General features: G+C 37.2%; 1 protein-coding gene across 1 annotated transcript in view; it reads left to right on the top strand.

The window, feature by feature from the left end:
* Nucleotides 1-18,800, top strand: part of RUNX1T1 (RUNX1 partner transcriptional co-repressor 1) — a 134,217-nt gene that overhangs the window by 90,146 nt on the left and 25,271 nt on the right. The window contains 1 exon segment of the mRNA XM_067017125.1: nucleotides 14,260-14,510. Coding sequence (XP_066873226.1) covers nucleotides 14,260-14,510 — 251 coding nt within the window.

Raw genomic sequence — 18,800 nt, 5'->3', positions numbered from 1 at the left:
CTAGGGAATCTTGCTCTGGCCTGGGGTGTTACAGAGTGATGAGTCTCTGGCCTGTGTCAATTAGCCTTTTTGTGCAGGTTAATCTTTGCTACTTGTAATTTTTTTTTTTTTAAGTTTAATTGACCTACAACACTATGATAGTCCCACATGTACAATCTAGTGACTTGATTTTTCTATACATTACAAATGGTCACCACCACTGCTTGCAATATTAAAGGAAAAGGTAAAGATGAATGATATTCAGATATGCCAAGTGCCACTGATGGTTATTAGACACACAGTCAATACCTACAGGCATACCTTGTTTTATTGCACTTTATTGTGCTTCACAGATACTGCTTTTCTTTCTTTCTTTCTTTCTTTTTTCTTTTTCTTTAAAAAAAAAAAAAAAAACAAATTGAAGGTTTGTGGCACTCTGCATGGAATTACTCTGTTGGCACCATTTTTCCAATAGCATTTGCTCATTTTGTGTCTCTGTGTAATTCTGTGAGAACTTGGTAATTCTCACAATATTTCAAACTTCTTCATTATTATATTTGTTATGGTAATCTGTGGTCAGTAATCTTTAATGTTAACCATTGTAATTGTTTTGGCGTTTTTTACAAATAAAGTAATTTTAAAATTAAGGTATATACATTTTTTTAAGACATAGTGCTACTGCACACTTAAGAGACTACAGTATAGTGTAAACGTAACTTTTATATGCAAAGGGAAACCAAAAAACATTGTGTGACTGGCTTTATTGTGATATTTGCTTTACTGTGGTGGTCTGCAACTGAACATACATTATCTCCAAGGGTATCCCTGTATTAAAATTATCATTTACTATGTAATTCATCTCAACCACATATTTTACCCTTCAGTGTTAGGAAATTTGTTATTGTAAGTTTTCTCAAAACATGGTGGTTTTGAAATCTGGCCTAAGCACAATGCAGTAGCTATTTAATTTGGGTTTTATATGAACTAAGAGAAAACTTCTGGGAAGCTAGATGGACTGAGTGAAGATAAGAGTTAAGTAATAGAACTTATAGATGACATTTTTGCTGAAAGATTTTATCAGTCAATATTCATTCTATCAGGTACTAATAACTGAGAATTCTAAGAAATGTAAAATAAAACCCCTTCTCCATTAAGCCTTACAAATTAGTTGTTGAATAAGGCATACACATGAAACTTCCAATGTACCTTACTAAAATAATTTTCCTGAATACCTCAGCGTCATATATAAATATTTTCTAATACAGGAATATAAAGTCTTATCTTGCATAGTATTTGTAAAATACAGAGAATCTTAAAATGAAACTGTATTCAGAAACTTATTTGTCATATGCTTTGTTTCCTTTTTCTACTTATCCATTCACTCTTTCTGCATTTTATCAGGGAAGCGTAGACCAGTCTTTGAGAGGTTAACGCCCTGGCACAGATTCCTAGGAGCTTATGATCCTTGGAGCTGCTCAGAGACATCTATCTGTGACCAGCTTAGCTACGCTTAAATGTATAGTTGCTTTGCAAATCAGAATGTTATTAAAAGCCAGCCAGTTTACATATAGTTATTACATAATCCTCTGTTAAGCAGTTTTTATGCTACAATCTCTGGAATTTTTCTCCTCTTGACATAGGATCTCTTAATAGTTTAAAATGCCTAAAGCAAAAGATTAAACGTTAGTTTACTTCTGACGTACTGTAGACCCACCGCCATACATGACCTACCAACAGTGCTACTTTCTTATTTTCGCAAGTTGTATTTCCATAGTCATATTTAAACATTTAGTACTTTAGCTTTTAAAGGCAGCTGCTTAATCTAGGTGTCTGAGTGGTGTGTCCACATGATACTAGAAACCAAGAAGCAGCCCAAAGATAGATGATTCACATGTGTATTCCTATCTGATCCTAACCATTTACCCTGCAGGGAATCAGTACTACGTGCTGATATTGAGATGTTTCAGCTCCATTTTTCCAAGATAGTGTGGCGCAAAGGAAATTAAGGAGAGACTAGATGGAAGATTGGGAAGAAGAACATTTATTTGGGTGGAGGAAAGGATAACAGGGAAAGGTTTAGATAGCTGTGATAAATGTAAAAGTAATCCTTTAGGCAAAATTGGAAATGGACACAATCTATTCTAGAAACTCTAACTGCTAAGTAACCATAACAGGCAGAATGAAAACTTGCTTTATCCACTTCTCTATATTCCCAGCACTTTCTCCACTGGTTCTTTCCCAGTGTTTTATATGTGAATATACTGTGACTTTAGACATCCCTTGAACGGTGCTGAGGTAAGCCCTTGGCAATGTGCTAACATTGATGTGGAAACTTCATATAAATTCCACAGAAAATCAGCATTTTTGTTTTGATGATCTGTAGCTGTGTGTGCATGCATGTTTGCATTCAGTCAGGTAGAACTTTCTTAAAAGAGCCTTCAGTGTTCTTCTCCCTCTGGTTATCCATAGACAGTTGCTGGAGTCAGAATTCATACAGTTGCTCTTTGGGTGGAACATTCTTTTTCAAGTGGAACCCTGAAGTGTGCGTTATAATGGAAAGATGGCAAATGGATTTCCTTAGAGTTAGGAGGAAGGGTAATGAGAATAAGTTGTGTAAATACATTTGTATCTTGTGGGAATTTGATCAGAGCCAAGAAAATATGGGCCTCTACTATTTCTTCGCATATACTTTCTGCATCTTGTTTGCATGTGCATTTGCCTCTTCTCTGGTTATTTATCTGTATATCCGGATCTACTATATGAAATTTTATAGAGTATGGAGCTGTTTGACAGCAGAGCATTTTTTTTTGTTTTACTGAATGTTTTGTTGGTGCATATGGTCTGACATGGATGAGCAGCCACGGTGAGATTTTGGAGTCTATTAAACTGGCTCATTAAAAAGATCAATCTGTTTCTGTAATAACACTGGGAACCATCAGTCACTAAAAGAGGGAAAAACTGACACCTGAGGAGAAAACACATTTTGATAATTTGTTCATGACATGTCACGAACAAAAGAGCGCTCTATATTTTGTTTACAACTTTGGGGCTTAAATTCTGTGATGATTGCTGATTTAATCTACTAAACAGTCCTCACGTATTTCAGGGATGGGTTTTGGCAAATGTAATTTCTCATCCTTAAATGTGATTGTCACTAGTTATATTTTTTCTTTTTTTAAGCATTACTTTTATTTACAGAGAAATGAATACTCTGGGGAAGTCTATGGATTTTTTTTTTCCTGTATGGAACAGTAAAATTTATTCTACTTCTTTTTAAAACTAGCTCTAGGGTGAGTTCCTGAACAACTATACTAGATTTGTAGGTCTGTGGTAGAATAACTTAGAACCCAAATTAGAAAGAGACAATTTTCATTTAAAAATCGTGCTATTTTTTTCCTAAAATATTAGAGAAAGTTAATAGAAAGTTCTGATTTCTATTCTTTGTTCATATGTAAAAGTTTATTGTTTATCTTGCCATTTGGTGATGGGAAAAGCTGAGGAAGGGAATACAAACCTTTTTTGGAACTAGTTAAATGAAGAGACCACTTTCAAACAGAGACTAGAAGTTGAGAGTCCTCTTTAAAACTGCTCACCATGATGGTCATGAAAATGCAGTTTCAAATGGAGTGAGGAGGGCAAGAGCAGTTAGACAAAGCCTGCATTTTTTTGAGACTACAAAATAATTAAAAATTACTACCTTTGAAAGGATACTTTTTTTTGTTAATTATCATTTGATGTTTTTTCTCACAGCTTTGATGTTGCAGCTTTCGTTATATTTGTCTTTAACATTGTGCTCTCACCTGTCATGACGATTTTCTGACTCAGAATCTTTCTGGCTTAAATCAAATCGAATGATCATTGGTTTTGTATGGGTAACACTGTCTCCACTGCCTTCCTCCCCCTTTCAAGTGATTTATGTTAAATATTAATCCCCTTCATCTATCTATCTATCTCTATATCTCTCTATTTATATATAGTCATTTTAATGTAATTATGCTTTAAATTACTCTCAGTTTAACACATCTTGGTTTTTATTATGAAGGCCACATGGTTGCATTAATATGTATTTCCTCCACCCCCAATCATTAAACATTATTTTCTAAGAAGATTTTCTTGAGCTTTAGAAGTATGTAATTTGTTAGCTGAGAGCAGTCTTATAGATTTACGAGGCCAATCCTTTATCTTGAGAAAACTAAGGCCGAAAGAACTTGCTTAAAGTTACAGAGCTTCTCGGTGGAGAAATGTACCTACCTGAAATCTTCCAGTTGCACGAAATAGGATTTGATGTGCAGAATGTAAACAAGGAAAGCTAAACTAAGAATTTTGTCTTTTTCCCGCCTTACTTTCCCTCATATATTTTTTTCTCTGTAATTGCTCATGTGGGCAAATGCAACAGTATAATATTCAGAGGTTTTATAAATTTTTATACTGATAGAGGATTCACAGTAAGCCAGATTTCCTGGCTTAATGAGTAAACTAGAAAACACTGAATGTTGGAGGGTCATAAGGCAGTCATTTTGAAACCATGTTGGTTGAATGTATAGATTTGTCAGCAAAGCACACACCAGCTGAACCTATTAAATCCATTTTTCCTTTTCTGCGAAATGAATAAGATTTCAATTTTTTTGTCTTTCTAAAGAGAAAAGATAGGTGCACTTTATAAGGAATTGTAGGGACTTCCCTGGTGGTCCAGTGGTTAAGACTAAGCACTTCTGATGCAGGGGGCGCGGGTTCAATCCCCGATCAGGGCAGTACAATCCCACATGTTGTGTGGCAGGCACAGCCAAAAGAAAAAAGAAAAGTTATAAGGAATTGTAGAATTAACTGACTATGCAAATAAGAATTAAATTTTTATTATCTGCTGCATTCAGTTTTCTGTGAAAAAAATATGAGGGATTTATATTATATTCACACATTCTTGTTTTGCGTTGCATTTTTTAATGCATTCATCAGTTTCAAGAAGAGAGTAATCATCCCTGTAGAAATGTGGGGGTTTTTTGTATTAGTCATATCAATTGTGGAGGCTTCTAGTGAAATTGCATTAAGTTGCATTTACATGATGAGAAAGATTGTGTGGCTGTAGAGAACATTTTGGTCTCCATATTCCAGCCTCAGCGTAAACTTGCTAGCCTTATTTTTGCTGCTCTCGTAGGGTCTGGCTCTGCTGAACATTGTTCATGCCTTAGTCTATATTCTGACTGATGGTTTCTGTTCTTTGCCCTAGTTCTTGTATATAATAATTCTATTCATACTTGGCAGGCTAACTCAAGACAGTTTCTACTATTTGAATGAAGGCTTCCCAATCATGAATATTATAATAATGGTTACTATTTACTGAGCACTTAAGATGCGCCAGGCCCATGCTAAATAATTTACATATGAACACACAGCACTTATTTCCTGACAGTCCTATTGCATAGGTTCAGGCTGGCTGGATAATATGTCTGAGGTCACATGGCTTGTAAGAGGCACTGACGGGATTCTAAACCGTAGGTTCTCTGACTTGAATGCCGCACTCTTATAACTATGTCTGTAATACCCCAGCCTCTGAATGCATCAGCTTGAAAAATAAGTGCTTTGGTTAAGTTGTTGAATGCCAAATATGTGTTAGGCTCTTTATGTAGAGTCTGTCATATAGTCCTCTCAATAGCTCTGAAATAATTGCCCCTATTTTGTGACTCATAGAAATTAAGCCTCCTCGGTTCATATGGCCAGCAAATTGCAGAGCCAAAATTTGAAGCCAACTCCATAGTCCCTGCTCTTTCAAATGTAGTGATCTTTTCTCCTTCTGATCTCCCATACCACTTTTGTACTCTTTTTATGGTAGCTGCTGAGTTCAGGTCCTGCATAACAGTATAGAAGTCTTCTACCACTAATTAAACTGGGTTTATGGTAAAAAATTTCTTGCTAGCACACTTCCAAAAAGCTAGTCTACTGCTAAACCATAATCTTAGGAGGGTGTTGGGGATCATGTCTTGCTTACTTTTGTATGTCCAGTAAAGCTCAGGGTAGTGCATGTTACACATACTGGCTATCTAAAACAAAACAAAGCAAAACACCACAAACACAAAACAACAACGATACAACACTAGTTGAACAAATAAATAATCAAAATTAAACTTAATACAGTCATTTTTAGTAGTATAGCAAATGGCCCTCTCCCCTAAGAGTTTTTTTGCTTTCTTGTTTACTTTCTTTCTATCATTTTAAAAGATGTGTCTCTGAAACACCTACAGCCATGAAAGCAGCCAGGAACAAAGTGCCATGATTGATTCACTAAAAAGAAAAAATTAGAGGGCTCCAGTTGAAATGTGTAGATGACAGTTTAGAATAAGAAAGCATAGTTCCACAGGCTAGAAAGCCCAGAGATAAACCCACACACATGTGGTCACCTTATCTTTGACAGAGGAGGCAAGAATATACAATGGAGGAAAGACATCCTCTTCAGTAAGTGGTGCTGGGGAAACTGGACAGCTACATGTAAAAGAATGAAATTAGAACAATTCCTAACACCATACACAAAAATAAACTCAAAATGGATTAAAGACCTAAATGTAAGGCCAGACACTATATCAAACTCTTAGAGGAAAACATAGGCAGAACACTCTATGACATAAATCATAGAAAAATCCTTTTTGACCCACCTCCTAGAGTAATGGAAATAAAAACAAAAACAAATGGGATGTAATGAAACTTGAAAGCTTTTGCACAGCAAAGGAAACCATAAACAAAACGAAAAGACAACCCTCAGAATACCAGAAGATATTTGCAAATGAAGCAACTGACAAAGGATTAATCTCCAAAATTTACAAGCAGCCCATGAGCTCAATATCCAAAAAACAAACAATCCACAAATACCCTGAGAAAACCATAATTCAAAAAGAGACATGTACCACAATGTTTATTGCAGCACTATTTACAATAGCCAGGACATGGAAGCAACCTAAGTGTCCATCGACCGATGAATGGATAAAGAAGATGTGGCACATATATACAATGGAATATTACTCAGCCATAAAAAGAAATGAAATTGATTTGTTTGTAGTGAGTTGGATGGACCTAGAGTCTGTCATACAGAGTGAAGTATGTCAGAAAGAGGAAAACAAATACCATATGCTAACACATACATATGGAATCTTAAAAAAAATGGTTATGAAGAACCTAGGTAGGACAGGAATAAAGACGCAGACATAGAGAGTGGACTTGAGGACACAGAGAGGGGGAAGGGTAAGCTGGGACGAAGTGAGAGTGTGGCATGGACTTAACATGTATTACCAAATGTAAAATAGATAGTGGGAAGCAGCCGCATAGCACAGGGGGATCAGCTGGTGCTTTGTGACCACATAGAGGGATGGGATAGGGAGGGTGGGAGGGAGACGCAAGAGGGAGGTGATATGGGCATATATGTATACATAAAGCTGATTCACTTTGTTATAAAGCAGAAACTAACACACCATTGTAAAGCAATTATACTCCAATAAAAATGTTAAAATAATAAATAAAAATAAAAAGTAAAAAACAAAAAGCAAAAATGGGCCCAAGGCCTAAATAGACATTTCTCCAAAGAAGACATACAGATGGCACACAAACACATGAAAAGATGCTCAACATCACTAATCATTAGAGAAATGCAAATCAAAACCACAGTGAGGTATCACCTCATACCAGTCAGAATGCCCATCATCAAAAAAATCTACAAACAAATACTGGAGAGGGTGTGGAAAAAAGGGAACCCTCCTGCACTGTTGGTGGGAATGTAAATTGATACAGCTGCTGTGGAGAACAGTATGGAGGTTCCTTAAAACACCAGGAATAGAATTACCATATGACCCAGGAATCCGACCACTGGGCATATACACTGAGAAAACCATAATTCAAAAAGTTACATGTACTGCAATGTTCATTGCAGCACTATTTACGATAACAAGGACAGGGAAGCAACCTAAATGTCCATCAACAGGTGAATAGATAAAGAAGATGTGGCACATATATACAATGGAATAGTACTCAGACATAAAGAGGAACAAAATTGAGTTTGTAGTGAGGTGGATGGACCTAGAGTCTGTCATACAGAGTGAAGTAAGTCAGAAAGAGAAAAACAAATACTGTATGCTAACGCATATATATGGAATCTAGAAAAATGGTACTGATGAACTTAGTGGCAGGGCAGGAATAAATACGCAGATGTAGAGAATGGACTTGAGGACAAGGGGAAGAAGAGGCTGGGACGTAGTAAGAGAGTAACATTGACATATATACACTACCAAATGTAAAATAGCTAGCTAGTGGGAAGCTGCTGCATAGCACAGGGAGATCAGCTCGGTGCTTTGTGACCACCTAGAGGGGTTCGATAGGGAGGGTGGGAGGCTCAAGAGGGAGGGGATATGGGGATATATGTATGCATATAGCTGATTCACTTTGTTGTACAGCAGAAACTAACACAACATTGTAAAGCAATTATACTCCAATAAAGATGTATTAAAAAACAAAACAAAACATGGTTCCAGACAGCAGGAGCAATAGCAACTGAATACTTCAGCAGTGGTCAGAAATTAGTGAAGACAAGGGGACAGCCACTCCCAGTCAGTCTGACTGTTCAGCAGATGGAGAGCTCCAGGGACATGTGCCTGAAGGTTTCCACCTTCTCGTTGGGGGAGGGAAGGCTTTGGGAACCCACGTACTGTAATCCTGAAGGGTCCAGGTATCTTGTTTTTGTCTGGAGGGGCCAACATCTACCTGCATCTGTCTTATTTACTCCAGAAGGTGTTAGCCCGCCGCTCAGGAAGTTATCTCCTAGGTTGTGGTTTAGCAGTAGAGAGATGGAAGGCACTTCTTTCCATGTGCCCCAGTAGTGTTGGTCCTGTGTCACTCAGTGCTTTGTTTTTCACCGTCTAAACATCCCACTTCCTGCAGGGTGGTATTTCTGCAAACATAGAAATCCCCACAGGTTGTCCATGAAGAATTAGGTTTGATTTTCTTTTGAAGGAAGCAAGGGAATTTGTAATGTATTTTGTTTCAGATACATTATTCAATACCAATATAGGATGTTATATAAAATTCTTATCTAAACTCACCTATTTCCTAAAAATTCCTGAAGAGACCTTTTACTGAGTTGTGTTTTGAAAATATGATGCCCTAAATGACCACTCCCCTGCCCTTTCATTCAGTGTCTAGTCTTTCTGTGGAAGCCTTAACAAAGGGAAGGAAGCTTTGTTTAAGATTAAGTTATTAATGTCTTTGGGCTTTACTTTAACAGAACTGTCACCTCCTGAGATTTAGATACATGCTTCTTTCTAAAATGAAAAGTAAAGAATTGTTTTTTTTAAAGTCTCAGCCAGTATCTTAGCCCTGGTTCTGGCTGAGATGCCTGCAGAGTAAGACAAGGGCATGATAAGGCCAAGATAATGTGTCCTGGGGTAGGACAGAAGGACCTATGCCAGAGAAGCTTAGGATACCAGCAGCAGGACTTTTTTTTGGAGAAGAAAGTTATAGAGTGACTTCCAAGGTTCTATTTTGGTGGCTAAGTAGACGGTGGCATACTTGACGGGTGCAGGAAGTACCAGAGAAAGACAAGGTCAGTTTAGACATGTGCCATTTGGAATACATGTGGTCAGTTGGAGAAGTCAGCACCTAAGGCATGTATTTATTTGTAACAGGACTAATATCAGAATTTTTAAGTTTCTTCCTTGCCATTCTCAGGTTTATTATGCTGTACCAATTTGCCTTTCCATAGAACAATCTTTTAGTGTTTTTTTTCCCCACTTTAAAAACATTTTAATCTAGAAAAAAGCTTATGTCTGTTCCTGTCATGTAAGAAATTGATTGGTCCTTTTATTCTAGTTATTGCCACGATCTTAATAATTTCTTTCTTTATTCTTCCCCATTATTCATGTTACTAAGGAATTGTCAGTGCATGCTAGCCTATTATGACATTTAAAATATTTTATATAGAGGAAAGTTTTTTAAAAAGTTTGTTTTCTTTCTCACATAAGTCAGTTTACAGCCTCTGTTTTGAGGAGCTGAGAGAGAACAGCCTGAAGTGGGGTGAGGTGTAAATTAGGTTGTCTCTTAAGTGTTTTGTTTTTTAAAACACATCTTGTTTCCCATTAGTTTCATTTTACTGGGCAGGAAACTGAAGCCAGGTTATCTCGGGGTCACACAGCTGAGTCCTAAGCAGTATTCTACTCTTAGGACATCAGACCTTGACAGAGAAGTGATTGCGATCTAATTGTTGAAGTAGTTAGGTTATATTCAGGAAAATTTCTCCTGGAAGGGAGATAGAATATAAAAAACAAACCAAAAAGTTCCTTCTAGAAACCCATGAGACATGACAGACTTCCCACTAGAATTTGAGTTATTTTGAGAGTATGCTGGTATGGGGCAATGAAAAGTATTTGTTAGTTTTGCCTAATACATTTTGAGAAGGTAAGAAACATTCAAATTTGGAATTTGCCCCCAAGCAAATGAGGTTTTAGATAGTTTTAGGGATTTCTAAGAAGCAGACAAACAAATAGCAATCAAGTTGTTTTGGTTAGCTTTCTGGACATACATCCTTTGAATAGGGTTGGCTTTATAGGTAGACATGAGTGATTGGGGGAAGCACAGGGAGACTTCTCATAACTATTTCTGCGGGCCATTTGAATGCTTTGCTGCTAAAATATACCTACCTCTGTGAGGTGATGAGCTTTATTGTTTCAATAGCTGCAAGAGTGATAAGACCCAGAATAGGGACTGTCACTGCAAGGATGTGATAGAAATGACAGGACAGACTGAGGAGCTAGCCCTGCTTCTTGCTAGCCCTTACTGTCCTTGCTTTAGGAGGGAAAAAAGCTTCAATACAGGCTCATCGAAGTAATAGCACTGATCAGAGGATTGATCTGACAGCAAAGATAAATAACGTATCTAACTACTTTGAAAATAGTAAGAATTCTTCCAGTGTTGAATGTTCTTGTTATCTTTGAACAAGGAGACACAAAACCAGTAAGTTGAGTTGGTTTGACACAATTGGATCAAAGATGTTTTGATATTTAGAAATGTTTTGATGTTTATATATTTAGGCTGCTATAAGGTATTTAGAGAATATTTTCTATTTTTGCACAAAAAATCAGCTGTAAATAGTACGTTGTTCAAAGCAAAGAACAGAGAAGTTCTCTGTTGGTTCAAGTGGTTGACTTAGACATATTTGGCCAGTAGACCATTAGATTTGTGTGTTTCGATCTACATAACCATGACCTTTTATTTATTTATTTACTTACTTATTTAAATTAAGGTGTAGTTGATGTACAACATTATGGAATTTTCAGGTGTACAACATAGTGATTTATAATTTTTAAAGGTTATACTCCACTTATAATTATTATAAAATATTGGCTGTATTCCCTGTGCTGTATAAATGGCATTTAGAAATAAATATAGAATAACTGAATTGCAGAGTTTTCAAACTAGAAGGGACCTCAGAAATTATGCTAGTCCAGTGGTTTTCAAACTTGATTTTAGCAGCTTTTTCCTTCAAAAATGAAACTTTAGGTGGAACCTCAACTTTTAAAATAGATAAGAATGATAAGTGGGTTCCTCTGGCCCTTTAAATCTTGATTGTTTGGGGTAAAAGCTCTTTATTGCCCGCAGAATCCCTAAGCACCTCAAGTGGCACAGTTTGAAAACCACTGATCTAGTCCAACCCTTTCATTTTACAGATGAGCAAACTGAGGTCCAGAGAGGTTAAGTGACTTGCCCAAGGTCACACAGCTAGTCGTGGAAGAGCCAGGACTAAATCTCAGGTCTCTTGATTCCCAGTCCAGTGCTCTTTCCACTACACCACACTGCCAGTAAGGTAGGTGCTGTGTTGACATTATATTCATAGCTACTGATAGTCTTCAGTATTTTCCAACTGATTTATGCTGGAAATGTTTATGCATTGAATGTTGAGGTGTATTATTCAGAAATGTGTAGGATATGGAAATACAGATTAGAATCACATACATATCCTCTTAGAAGATATATCTATCTAGAATGTTTCCATTCACTTTTAAAAATTATTTTGAAGCAGTGCATTGTAATGTTTGAGACATTTTAGTCTGGTCAATGATCAATATGTACAGAGTCAGAATATTTTACTGTAGACACTTTGACAGGAGCAGCATCGAGACTTCTGTTTGACACTCCCATGGGGACCATGCCCTGCTGGCATTTCCAGTGTTGGACAGTCTCCTGGCTCCAGAACATCTTTCACCAGCATGTATTGGGCATGTAGTCATTTCCCATTGAACTTTGCAGTTTCCCTCAGTTCTTAGTGTGCCTGTACCTTCTATCTCTAACTCCTCTGTCCTTTATAATCTGATGTGTGCAAATTGTCACTGGGGCTCTACCCTAAAGGGACATAAAGGGTGATTCATTGTAGAATCCTCTAGCCCCTAATGATCTCTGTTGTCAAGTCAGTTTCCATTCAAATCCCTCCAGTTTTATCAGACAAAGACTATCCCTGGGCACTAGGAAAGTGGGAAAAGTGTCTAAAGTATCTAAACCTAACCAACCTAAAATCAAAAAAAGGTGTGCAGATGGAAATTCCCTGGCAGTCCAGTGGTTAGGCACTGCCATGGCCTGTGTTCAGCCCCTGGTTGGGGAACTAAGATCCCACAAGACGCATGGCAAGGCCAAAAAAAAAAAAAGCACGCAGAAATCTGTAGCTACTGTGATTTGGTAGAATTCTTATGGGGAAATTTCCCAGGGAAAATAGATGCTGCCACTGGTCTAAGGATAGAGAGCTGGTCTTGTGAGGAGAGCCAGCTACTAGGTAAAAAATTAGTTTGGGAGCTGTGCTTGCAGTCAAAGTGAAGGTGATGCATTCCTATCTTACAGACTATATTGAGTTCATCTCTTAGAGATACGTTCAGTCAGAAAATATTTCTTTAACCCTACTTCTGTTTGAGAATCTAGGAGCAGTTATCAAGTCTCATTTATAGAATGTTTTCCTTCTGAAAGACAAGTACAGTTTTGTGTGTCCCGTGATGAAATGCAATCAGGGTGTGCCTGCCCTGCCCTAAGATCTCATGACTTCAGACAGGTCAGTTATGCTCTCCGGGCATGTGTTTCCTCAACTTTAAAAGAAAGGGGTTCGCCCCGATCTTTCTTCTAATCCCAGCTAGCTCTGTATGACTGCTGATTGATTATCTTGGTAGCCCAAGGTAATGTCAGTCCCAGACATTACATTGTTTTATTGCATTAATTAAGTTAATTCAGTTTGGTCAGTGCTTTCTAATAGAAATTTCTGACATCATGGAAATGATCTGTATCTGTGCTGTCCAGTATCGTAGCGACTAGCCACGGGTGGCGATTACACTTGCAATGTGGCTATTGCTGCTGAAGGATTTTAAACTTTATTTAATGTTAATTCACTTTAAAAAAAATAAATTTATTTATTCATTTATTTAATTTTTGGCTGCATTGGGTCTTCATTGCTGTGTGCGGGCTTTCTCTAGTTGAGGCGAGCAGGGACTACTCTTCGTTGCGGTGCGTGGGCTTCTCATTGCAGTGGCTTCTCTTGTTGCAGAGCACAGGCTCTAGGCGCGTGGGCTTCAGTAGTTGTGGCACGCGGCTCAGTAGTTGTGGCTCACGGGCTCTAGAGCACAGGCTCAGTAGCTGTGGTGCAGGGGCTTAGTTGGTCCACGGCATGTGGGATCTTCCCGGACCAGGGCTCGAACTTGTGTCCCCTGCATTGGCAGGTGGATTCTTAACCACTGCGCCACCAGGGAAGCCCTGTTAATTCACTTTTAGTTTAAGCAGCCACATGTGGCTACTGTATTGAACAACACAGCTCATAGATGTCCTCTGACACGGAAGTCAGACACAGCTTGGATCAGTGCAATAGGTATACCTGAAGAATTCACCAAAAGAGTGATGCTGTTGTACCTTGATGAATCTTCACCAAATACAGTTGATCCAAGGGTAATTTGTTAGAAATCAAGTGTTTGCTTTTGAATGAAAATGTTATCTGCAGAGTGGAGATCAGGCTTACTCTTATTTGTGACCGAACCACATGAACTTCAACTGAAAGATGTTTGCTAATTTGATGAGAAGTGGAACATTTTCTCCTGTGCAGTCATGTGATCATTTAGGCCTCAGCATGGGTTTTAGTGAATTCCCACAGGTCTAGGAAGCTGAGTTTAGAAAGTTTCTGGCCAGTAAAAGAATCATCTGTTTATATTACAAGTTCAAATGTGAGTGTCCAAACTATGCTGGTTTCTGAGTACATTATGAAACAAACTCTTTTTCTTCCTCCCTCAGAACCAAAGAAAATGGCTTTGACAGAGAGCCTTTGCACTCAGAACATCCAAGCAAGCGACCATGCACTATTAGCCCAGGCCAGCGGTACAGTCCAAATAATGGCTTATCCTACCAGCCCAATGGCCTGCCTCACCCCACCCCTCCTCCACCTCAGCATTACCGTTTGGATGATATGGCCATTGCCCACCACTACAGGGACTCCTATCGACACCCCAGCCACAGGGACCTCAGGGACAGAAACAGACCTATGGGTAAGACTGAAGGATCTCTTCACTTCTTATGGGACTGTATGCTTCAAGACTTGCATCATTACTTCTCAGCTAAACTTGAGGCTTGATATCTGTGATGGGGTAAAAATTCCCTTTCTTTATATAGTGTCTCCTTTATGAGAAAACTTTGTTGGTATTACTGTATCCTTTAACAGCTGTGTTTTCTCTCTCTTAATTACTTACGTTCTTTGTGACAGCAGGTTATTTGGGGGGGGGGCATCTAAATACAACCTCCTGAACTGCATTAACATACGCAAAACAAGTTTTTTATTTATTTTTTAATATGAGGGATTTCGCATGTAGTTAGTCTGCCACAAGTATTTTTTAAAAATCACTTTCTTTCATTGTATCTTTTATTTCAGATAGTCTCAAAGTTCATTTTGAGTTTTCCAGTCTCTGTGATAGTCTGTATTTGAAAACTACAATATGTTATTATGTCTGTGGTTTAAGTCAACAGATGTTCTTTGAGAAATTATTTAGTACTTTTTTTTGTTTTCCAACTTAGAAGTACCAGTGATTCAATTTAGTGTTGACAATTTAGTGTCAAAGATCAGAATACCAAAGAAGGAATGAGTTTGGGTAAATACGTGTTCTGTTTGCCTATGTTCATTCCTTCTTTGCATAAAACTGTTGGAAGTGAAGCATTTAGGAGACACTGTCTTCTAAGGAACAGGTGCTCACCATGAAAAATGAGAAGGAAGACGAATAGGTAAGTTTTGATACATGATCAGGTTTGAGGTGATAGCATTAGAGCACTGTTCCTGTTTCTGGGGCTTCTTGAATTCTTGATTTTTGGCGAGTCAATCTAGTGATAAACTGAGAGCAATAATCAGCCCTCTCTCTTGTCTTTTTCTGTCCCCTGAATCCATGCTGTCCAGCAGCAGGACTGCCTTTACCTCTTAGCTAGTTGCTGACAAACTTCCCTGACATGGGACGGTTTGGTGGGCAAGATACTGGAAGCACCACAGGACGGAGTCCAAGTAGTAAAGCAGAACACAGCTGAGGGCGCAGAACTTGGGAAGCGCGGCCAGTTCCCTGCCCGAGTAGTAGGACAACCGTTTTTTTAGCCACAGGCAGAGAGTGTGTGGTGAGCAGAGGTTTATGTTAGACTTCTAACTAGGTTAGTAGGACATAGGGGCTTCCATATGTAGGGTCTTTTGCTTGAAAACACAACCCTCCAAATGTTTAGAAAGCAGAAAGGGAGAGTCAGGTTGAGGGGAGGAACGATGGAGGCCCTGGATGTGAGATAGTAAAATAGTAGTTTCACTTCCCCACAACATCATTTCTACATTTATATAGTGTGTCTGACAAATGGCTAAGCATGTAATTTGTGCCTTCTTAATAACCAATCTGTCTAATGTTCTCTCAGGTACCATTTCGAAGAGCTCTCAAAAATGGTTATGTTATTTCTCAGTCTGGATTGATATTTTGACCCTGAAATCAAATACGATAACAGCTCCCTTCAAAGCAAAAGCCTTGCCATTTATTTATGACTAATGCCCTCAAACCATGATTGCTTGTTTTCAAATAGAAGTGGAGTCACCAGGTCATTGTAAGACCAATTCAAGATACCCTACTTTGTAAGTGCTAGGAAATGGCCTATTTCTTAGGCAGCAGATTCTATTTTATGAAATATTAGTTCCAGTACACTACAGAGTAATCAACAAGGAACTAGTTATGCTTATATTCAATGATTATGTTTTCATCTAGTAATATAAAATATTCCTTTGTGGGTTATATCTGTACCCACTGCTTTTATGTGATTTTTTAAAAATCAGACCATGTTCCTTACCTTTTAATTATATTAGCTTATAAAACTAATAGTGGTAATCTTTATAAATATACGCAACTACTTAACCGTCCCTGAAGTCTGGCATAATTCAGTATATGTTAAAGTAAAGTAAAACCTTGACGTATGAGTAACAAATCATGGTGTTACATCAAGCTGCCATTTTGAGAATATAAAAATTGTCATAAATGTATACTTAGTCTGGTACGATTTATAAATGTCTATTATATTTAAAGACATATTTGCAGAGATGTGTACTCACTAGAATCTTTTAATAAAATAATTTTACAGGCAGCATTAGTTTATAAATAAACTTAGAGTTTCAGCCTAGTTAGGAATTGGGTAAGACTCAACATTAGTGTCAGATTGCCCTCAAATGAAAATGTGTTTTAATGAGTCTGAACTGTTTTCCCTAGTACATCCCTCTGGTATTATGGATATAAATAAAAATTTTGTGGTGATGAATATTTAAGTATCTGAAATAGAAAAATTAATAAATGTAAAAATTTGAGTTGTTTTATTTTTTCTTTTTAAAGATTTGGCTGTATCCAACAAATGACCTTCAGAGTTCAAAAGCAGCAAACATATGAGACCTGTATTTTTTCACCAAGTACTTGGGCTCAAACCTGTTTCTAGTGTACTTATTATTTTTCTGTTGTTGTTAAATGAGATGATGCTTAGCACTGTTCCACAAATGCTGTTATCCCATTAGCCACAGACATCCTATTGCTCGTTAATATTATTCCCAGTGGTAGAGCTCATGTCACTATTGATTTAATCTGCTGAAGTTTTGAAACTTTTAAGATCTCTGAAGCTCTTGGTCTTTATATAGGCCAATATAGTAAGAAGCCTCCATCATGAATCTTAACGCTGCATTTATATCTTTATCACTCTCCAGTTGTTTTCTGTGATGACTCATTTCAATGGTAGTGCTTTTTCCCTAAAACACAGGCAAAAAATAAGTCAACAAAAGTTACATATTTGCAAACATTTCAACTTGAAATTGTCACAGTAGAGAAATAACTAAATATTACTCTTCTCCAATGTCGTTTCTATTATGCAAATTATTAAAGCTTATTTGCAATTTTACTTTTTTACCAATAGGTGGCATTGACAATTTTAGCTTTAAAAATGTATTTCAGAATATATTCTAATTGGAGAGGAACGGTGCAGTGTTTTATATTTAGCTTTTAATTTAGTCTGAGGAAGCTGACATGTATGTGTTCACTTCCATCAGCTATAAATTAAATTGTATTTCATGGTTGGCTGAAAAAAGTCATATGACTCATTATCTTTATTTCGCTAAATCAGCTAAAAGGGGATTTCTAACCACTCAGATTTCACAAAAAGTGGAATGCAGTGTCTCATAACTTTTATTGTCATTTAACTCCTACATAACTCCCTCAGAAAAAGAGCCTAGGTGTCTATAGAAGCCTAAACCCTGTCAAATTTAGTTTGCTATTCAGAGTAACAGTGAGAACTGGCAACCAAAATAAATAGTTTTAATTGTTTAAAATGAAAAATCTTGCCATAGCCTAGTGCCTTTCCTTGATAGTAGAACATGAGGTGTTTAACACAATTTGTCAGAAGAGCCACATGTTTCTAGGTATCTCTGATTAGACCCTTTTACCCTGTCCCTTTAGGAAGACACATTTATTTTTTATTTTGATAAGCATCCTGGCTAATTGCTCATGTTCGTTACTATTGTTCTCACTTGGTAAGTGTTTCCTTATTACCTTTTCATGGTAGCATCTTAACTGTGATGCTAAAGAGCATCAATATTTATGCTGTGGACTATAAATTAGGATTTTTAGTTTCTTAGCTTGGATTTATGGTATTTGTCCAAAATTATATCTGGTATGTTGATTTTGTTTTCATAGAGGATGTCCAATTTATTTTTGTTTTTTACTTTTTGATAAATTGAATGAGTATATTTTGCTTTTACGTTATGCAAGCCCTCTCTCCATGGCCTAATTTTATCATGAAGGTGTATGTAATAGGATGGTGTTCATTTATACTATGCTGAAATGTGGAACAGTTTTACCATGCTTGTTTTAGAAAAGCATATCCCTATTCATGTAAAACAATTTGTGCTGTCTTCGTTTTTAATGCAGGAAAGCCACACTTTGAAACCACTTAATGTATACTTGTGGTTTCTTGTATTTATTAAGATTCAGGATATATTTGTATTTTCACTTAGGGAACATTATATGGATAACTGGCTCAGGGCTTGGTATCTCCTCATGTGTAAAAGAAATGGTTCTGACCAGATGACCTCTAAAATTCCTTCTAGTTTTCTAACATTTTATCATTCTATGAGAGACCCATGAGGTAATTCTGAGTCTGAATATGACTCATGCCTCGCTTCAAAAATCGAATATATTTTCACATCATTTAGTTTGCCCACATAGTCTTTGCTCAGTGCCTATGTGCATATGGATTATGTTCTTAATGTTTTAGGGTGATTCAACCTTCTTTATATT

This window comes from Kogia breviceps, chromosome 17 (genome assembly GCF_026419965.1).
Source record: "Kogia breviceps isolate mKogBre1 chromosome 17, mKogBre1 haplotype 1, whole genome shotgun sequence".
NCBI lineage: Eukaryota > Metazoa > Chordata > Mammalia > Artiodactyla > Physeteridae > Kogia > Kogia breviceps.
The sequence above is the reverse complement of the archived record's forward strand: the minus strand, read 5'-3'. Positions and strand labels throughout refer to the sequence as shown.